The sequence below is a fragment of the Syngnathoides biaculeatus genome, chromosome 2 (assembly GCF_019802595.1).
Source record: "Syngnathoides biaculeatus isolate LvHL_M chromosome 2, ASM1980259v1, whole genome shotgun sequence".
Lineage (NCBI taxonomy): Eukaryota > Metazoa > Chordata > Actinopteri > Syngnathiformes > Syngnathidae > Syngnathoides > Syngnathoides biaculeatus.
The window spans coordinates 30,109,420-30,117,235 of NC_084641.1; the positions used below are offsets into that span (position 1 = coordinate 30,109,420).

At 45.9% G+C, this 7,816-nt stretch overlaps 1 protein-coding gene across 1 annotated transcript; it reads left to right on the forward strand.

The window, feature by feature from the left end:
• The first annotated feature begins 1,152 nt into the window (after positions 1-1,152).
• Positions 1,153-4,565, forward strand: apex2 (APEX nuclease (apurinic/apyrimidinic endonuclease) 2). The gene is made up of 6 exons (XM_061810030.1): positions 1,153-1,367; positions 1,464-1,547; positions 1,686-1,866; positions 1,933-2,076; positions 2,148-2,217; positions 3,551-4,565. The coding sequence occupies exons 1-6, from the start codon at positions 1,157-1,159 to the stop codon at positions 4,496-4,498; spliced, it is 1,638 nt and encodes a 545-aa protein (XP_061666014.1). The 5' UTR covers positions 1,153-1,156; the 3' UTR covers positions 4,499-4,565.
• Positions 4,566-7,816: the final 3,251 nt, after the last annotated feature.

Sequence of the window (7,816 nt, forward strand, 5' to 3'; positions counted from 1 at the left end):
TCTGATTCATGAGAAATTAACGTATACATGTGTGAATTCTGACGAAGCAAAATTCAATTCTTCTTTTCCTTTCGGCTTGTCCCGATGAGGGGTCGCCACAGCGTGTCATCTTTTGCCATCTGAGCCTCAGCCTTGTGCATCTTCCTCTCGAACACCCCAACTGTCCTCATGTCCTCCCTCACAACATCCATCAACCTTTTCTTTGGTAAAAATTGAAATGATATATAAATTCATAAATTTTAATTTAATAATTTCATATAATAATAATATCTAAACACATAATCATTTTATTCATGAATGAATAATTTAATTACATTGTATTTAAATATTAGTATATCATAATTATTATGATTTCAATCACTCAAAATGTAACTACGATGAGTCAGCTGAGCAATTTTCATTGCAGATAGTCAAACTCTGCACGTATTTACACGTATTGTTTCAAATGTTTGTCCTAAAATATGAAAAAGCGCATTATTTATTGGACTTATTCTCTATCTCAGAATCTTAATACTGTGTGATTGATTGCAATACCGGTATTAAGAACCATGTTTTGAAATATCTGTAGTCAGTAAAAGGGCTGATTAAATGCTCAGATTTTCATGTATATACTGTATTTCAGCATTTCCGTTATTATTCATGGTGATGAACTGAAAACTGGTGTTTAATTCTTAAAGTTCACTAAATGAACTTGACTGGTTATTTATTTTCGCTTTTATATCCCCATGTTTTGCACTCATTTTGGTTTTGAGATGTATACATTTCGGAAATTTTTAATCGAATACTAGTCTCACTTGTTGAGGTTTTGGTGGGCTTCAGAGGATTTCAGACCGCTTCTGTCTCCGACCAGAAAAAAAAAAAAAAATATATATATATATATATATATATATATATATATAATATATATATATATATATACATATTTGCCACATCTAATATGGCGGGACTTTTTACGTAGGATTCTGCCAGAACGTTTCACCAGGCATATATTTTATTGCTAATACTGAGAATAATACATATGGTAAAACATACAACTATTAATTTATGTATCCTATTTGTTCAATAATATTGGGCTTATTGTGTCTAAATAGTGACAACAAGCGCACTTCCGCTTGCAGCCTTCCCGACTTCCTCTATACTTCCGGGTGTGCGGGAAATGTTTCCACTCGTTCCACCCCAACTTTCACAGTTTCCCGTTGTGGTGCATATATATATATATATATATATATATATATATTTTAATATTTACACAATGAAGATAGTCACCTGGAATATAAACGGTATACGGACTTTCAGATGTGGAATAAAAAAGACTCTGGATTCGCTGGATGCCGATATTATATGTGTGCAGGAGACCAAAGTGACGAGTAAGCGGTTGAATGGAAAGTGGAGAACACGTGGGCTGCTTAAAAGATCACATCTGACTTTGTTTTGATTTCAACTCAAACTCGAATCGTTCATAGGAGATCTGCTCGATGAGAGGACCGCCATAGTTGACGGCTACACCTCCTACTTCAGTTTCAGTCGAGGACGAAGTGGCTACTCAGGTTTTTATTATTATTATTATTATTATTTATCTGCACGTTTTCACCGTCTTGTATTGATTTCTGGGTCAGCAATTTATTAATGCAAAAAAATCAAATCAAAATACAGCTGAACTAACCCCATTTGTTGTACATGTCTAGGTGTCGCCACTTATTGCAAGGACTGTGCCACACCGTTTGCCGCTGAGGAGGGGCTCACCGGTCTTTTGGCCAATGGCGAGGGAGCTGTTGGTTGCTACGGTAACCACTCCGACTTTACGGACGAGGAGCTGCAGCTTTTGGATAACGAGGGGCGAGCCGTCATCACGCAACACAGAATCCAGTAAGGACTTCTCCTCGATCGCAGTTGTCTCGATTTACCCGTGGTCGTCTTTGGTTTTTCTTGTAGGTGTTCGGAGAAAGTACAAACCGTCACTGTCATAAATGTCTACTGTCCACGAGCGGACCCGGAAAAGCCGGAGCGCAAACACTTCAAACTGCAGTTCTATCGGGTGCTTCAAGGTCGAGCTGAGGCTCTGTTGAAGAAAGGAAGGTGAGAGGGCGGCTTCCGTTCATCGTTCCACGTTTTCACCGTTTTCTCATTTCCGTTCCTTTCTTTTCCAGCTCGGTCATTGTTTTGGGGGATGTCAATACCTCGCATCGACCCATCGACCACTGTGACCCAAATAAAATCGTAAGTACGTGGTTTAGTTGACACCGAGCCTTTGGATGCGAGAAATGTCATGCACATCACTAAAGAGAAATGTATCGATGAGCTCATCTCAATTTACTCGCAAGTTTACTTATCGTGAAATCTGGGCCGGTTTTACCGTGCACAATTATTTTCTTCTCCGAAGGGCAACTGTTGAATTCTGAGTGCGCTTGTACCGGCTGCTGTAGCTGAAGACCATTTAAATCCTTTTACTATAAGTAGCTGGCATTGATTAAAGGGCCACTGTCATGAAATGCAGGATTTTTGTTAATGGAAAAAAAGGCAACCGCAATGGACCCATCCCTTTTTTCACCACACAACATGATTTTGACGAATACGGCTTTTTGTAACTCCAGCCGTGAAAATCCTCTCGAGGGATTTGTTTTCGAGAGGAAGCAGGAAGTGACGTACATGGCAGGACCGCCCTCAAGTGGACTCGTTTGTTTGTATTAGTTTTACCTCCGGGAAGGCGGCTCGTCGTTCCTTCGTGTTAGCCGAAATGCCGGCTCGTTGCATTGCTGGGCATTGCTCGAACACTCGGGAGGAGGGATTTGCCCTTCATAAGTTTGCGAGAGACCCGGTTCGTCGTGAAAAATGGATTGGACGGGTGCAAAGGATGAGAGCTTTGTGGGTTCCAAAATGACAGGTAGGTGTGTGTGTACAGCTACTAAAAAAAAAAAAAAAAAAACACTAGTGGGGGGGGGGGGGCGTTCCTCTCATAACGTAACAAAAGATCCGCGTGCGTAAGTCAGGGATGCTAAATGCGTTGACATGCACGTAGGACGGCTTCCACGCAGCAGCCGCGGAAGGACGGCCTCCGCACGGCTTTGCGGATCGGCGCAAGGCCGGGCCCGGCATTACCCCCCACCCCCGCCCCGACGCGGAGGTGAATCGGGCGGGTAGTTGGTTTGACCGGGATTTCCCCCCACCGGCCACCGGTTTTCTGCGCACCCCACTTCGCGCGTTGACTCGCCGGAGACGGCTTCCGCGTCGGCTCGGTTGCCACGGCTCGCTCGCCGGCGACGGCTTCCGCGTCGGCCTTGACGCAGAGGTGGTTTGGCCGCGTATGGGTTCTCCTGAGTACGCTACATACTGTCGTGGAGTCTGTTGTTAGTTAGAAGTGATCCGCGTATCATCTAAATATGGCTCGAAATGATAGGGTAATATCGCCTTGGTCACTTCACTCAATTGTGAGATGTTCTCTTCTTCGAAAAGAGCGTCCATGTCCCATAGCAAGTTGCCACTGACTTGGGTGTTCAAATACTTATTTTCTTCACTATCTCAAACTGATGTTTGCATTCCTTTCATTGGTCAGGATGACTTTGAGGACAACCCAGGTAGAAAATGGCTCAACAGTTTTTTAAGGGACGAAAAAGCGTCGTCGTCGTCGGCAGATTTCAGCCACGGCGGCAAGTTTGTGGACACGTTTCGCTATTTCCACCCGAGTCGCGCCTGCGCCTTCACGTGTTGGTCCACTCTGACGGGGGCTCGCCGTACCAACTACGGCACACGCATCGACTACATCTTCGCTGACGGTCAGCTAGCGGAGGAGCAGTTCGCGGCGGCCGACATCGTGCCGGAGGCGGAGGGGTCGGACCACTGTCCCGTGTGGGGGGTGCTCCGGTGCTCTCCGCTGCCCAGTTCCAAGCCCCCCCCTCTCGCCACATGCCACCTGCCGGAGTTTGCCGGCAAGCAGCAGAAACTCGCGCGCTTTCTGGTGAAGGTGGACCAGAAGTCGTGTCGGACTGACGAGGCGCTGCCTGGATCTCACGACGGAGGAGAAAGGAGAGAGAATATAAACGTCTCGGCGGCTCCAAAGCCAACCACCGGTCCAGAGTCCGTTCACCGGCCGGGCAAAAAGCCCAAGACAATCAAGACTTGTTCAAAGTCACAGGGGAACCTTCTTGCCTTTTTTCAACCCAAAACTGGGAATTCCCTCAAAGGGTCCCCAGTCAGGGATGACCCGATTGCATCGCGGCCTCTGAGCACGACGCCGGAGGCACCCGCCGAACATTTGAGTTCGCGGCCACCCGGCCCACCTTCCGGCAGGGCAGCCTCGTTGCACTTTTGGAAATCAGTCCTCCGCGGGCCGCCCCCGCCGCCCGCCTGCAGGCTCCACGGGGAGCCTTGCGTGCTGCGGACTGTCAAGAAGGGGGGGCCGAACACGGGCCGGCGGTTCTTTGTTTGCGCCCGGCCTCAAGGGCACGCTGCCAACCCGGAGGCTCGGTGTAACTTCTTTGCGTGGGTTGACGGGGGCAAATGACAGCCCCCCACCCCCACCCCCACCCCAAGAAAAACAGAACTCTCCAAATATTTCATTGCTACTTCACTGTGAAATTGCTTTTATTTGGTTGAATAAAATCGTGTTTTATAACAATTGAAGTCTCATTGCTCATCAGTAGAGGTGGGGAAAGTACTCGTCCCGGATACTTGAGTAGAAGTACTTGTGTAAAAAAAAAAAAAAAAAAAAAAGTGCTGTAGATGATGTTTTAGTCAGGATTTTCAAAAATGTTTTATTTGAAAAGTGGACGTTCTGGTGTGAGTACATCACACAGTGGAATTATCCATCCATCCATCCATTTTCTTTGCCGCTCATCCTCACAAGGGTCACGGGGAGTGCTGCAGCCTATCCCGGCCGTCAACGGGCAGGAGGCGGGGTACGCCCTGAACTGGTCGCCGGCCAATCGCAGGGCACATGGAGACAAACAGCCGCACTCACAATCACACCTTGGGGCAATTTAGAGTGTCCAATTAATGTTGGGATGTGGGAGGAAACTGGAGCACCCGGAGAAAAGCCACGCAAGCACAGGGAGAACATGCAAATTCCACACAGGCGGGGCCGGGATCGAATCCGGGTCTTCAGAACTGTGAGGCCAACGCTTTACCAGCTGATCCGCCGTGCCGCCCAATTTTAAGACACGCTTTCATAAAATAATTGCAATTTTTTTTTTAGTTAAAAGTTAAATGTTCTCTGCCATTTCATTTATTAAAAATGTGCAGTTCAGAAATGTTCTAAAAAATATTCAGTCTTAATTTATTGAAAGAAGCCGTTGTGTGCTCATAAAAAATCCCCAAAATACTCTAGTACATCTTAAAAAAATAAAATGAAGAACAGTAACAATTATTTGTACTCGGTTACATCATCACAAATGATGATTATGTTGCTTGTGTTTGGGTACGTGCGTTGTGCCACTTCACACTTTCAAGTTTCAAGTTTAGCAATGACAGCGGACGCCGCAGACGATAACGTGACCACAAAGTCAAAAGGGCAGAAAAGAACATGACGAAGCAAAGCGACTTGCACGGTGAAACTTGCGCAAAAACAAATTCAACCAGAGCACTTTGAAGTGATCGGCAGATGGAAACGTCAAGTCACAAATTTGCATTGTGATAAAAGGTGTTAAGTTTGACACCCTTCATTAAATTGTGCTCATGTATCTAATATAGAGGCTGTAGAAAAAGATTTGAACAATACAGGGGCAAGTGGAGCGTTGACAAGCCTGTTTCTGTGGAAGGCTGTTTCTGCCACTAGTAAAAAAAAAAAAAAAAAAAAACAAATTTAAAAAATGCATATTTATTTGAATCTATTAAAAAAAAAACTTTGGCTATTGTGTTGTTGTTGTTGTTGTTTTTCACTGGCAGAAACTGACTTCCATATCATTTTCCTGTTGCCTATGAGAGTACCTAGCTTAGTTTCCTCTAGATGGCGCTAACGAGCCGCATGCTCAGTTTTCACCTCTCCCAGCTGCAGCGAGTCATGCACGTCAGTGGACAAGCGCTGCACTTTGTCACACTTTTGCGGTTTGGTGCGCGCGTTCCGCGTTGCTTGGATCGAAGCATCCACTAAATTCGATTAAAACCTACAAAACTTCAACTTTTCCCCTTGGAGGTATTCCTCCTTGAGTAGAATGGACTTCCCCAAATTCCCTTCATGTACTCCCGGAACGATTCCTGCGGGATCTTCCGCATCTCCCGTCACGACGCTGTCTTCTTGGTGCTGGCTGTGTCTTCAATTCGGGTTCCCTTGATGATGTGTCGCATATTGTTTGCAAATCGCACGTTTTAAAGCAAACACGCTTGGAAAGAAAGAAAGATAAAAGTAGAATAAGTGTACTGTACAACTCAACTTGTTCCAGTTTGAGAAGACGTAATTTGTATTCAGGAAGTTCCAGACACAGTCTTCCAGGGCACAGTGGATCAGCTGATAAAGCGTGGGCCTCACAGTTCTGAGGTCCTGGGTTCAATCCTGGGTTTGCATGTTCTCCCCGTGCCTGCGTGGGTTTCCTCCGGGTGGGCACTCCGGTTTCCTCCCACATCCCAAAAACACGTGACATTCATTGGACACTCTAAATTGCCCCAAGGTGTGATTGTGAGTGCAACTATTCAGGGTGTCCCCTGTTGAGAGCCGGGATAGGCTCCAGCGCTCCCTGCCACCCTCGTGGGGATAAGCAGCAAAAGGAGATTGACGGACGCAGCAATCGCATTTATTCACGAGCTGCCGACGGCCACAACTCATACCGAGTGACTCAAATGGCAGCCGACTCGACGCTCTCATTCGCTGACATCCGGGTCGCGTGACGAGGTGCGCCACCATGTTTTCAAGCCACACACATTGAAAGTCACAGATATTGGAATGTAGGACCCGAGGCTGGCTCACGCAAATCGGAGCGTAGGACCGGATGCTGGCAAACCCAAATGGACAAAAATACTATTTGCACCTCGTATGCATATTTTGTATCGCTATTATGGTACTATGAAATTTCTCAAATGATCGTTCTATTTGTTTGGAGGCCAAAATACACTAAGCTTTTCCATCTTTTTGAGGACACTTTCTCAAAAGAAATATGAAGCATAAAACAGCATATGCGAGCTTTTGCCAGATGCAGAAAAATAATGGTCATCCCACCCTCTGTGAGTTTCTTAAGAGCATCACGTGAAGTCGTGTTACAAATGACAATCTGCCATCTTTTCTCTCAGAATGTTTCCGATTTTTACGAATTGAGCAGGGGAAAATATTGTGTTCATTGAAAATATACAAGCGTAAGAATGTGATCAACGGAAGCCGTGAAATGAACTCGAAAACGTCCGTTTGTGTGGTTTTTGGCTGTTTTAATGGACGCATTGTGGAGGCAGGCGCAAGTTCCAGGGAAGGATCAGTGGCGTGCCGAGATAAAGAAAATGGGCGTTTCTTGGGCGCACGTCGCTATCCTTCAACTATCAGCCAACTGAAATCTCACCGCCAAAGTCAATGGGAGTCATTCTAGCTGAGTCGAATTCTCATGTTGTGCGGACGGCGCTGACAATACTGCAGTGTGTCCGAAACGGAACCGCCAATTTTATATGGGAAAATTCTGGTGGCACAGCACCAAAAAGAAAGTTTGCCTTGGAAATTTGACACGCCACTAACAACCCTTCTATAATCCATCCATCCACCCATTTTCTACCACTTTTCCGGGTCAGGTTGCAGGGGAAGTAGCTTCTCAATGCGGAGGAGCAGCACCTCTACTCTGAGCCCCTCCCTGATGAAGCATATACATTTTGCAATGTACTGAATATTGTTACCGTGAAGGGATTCCATTTA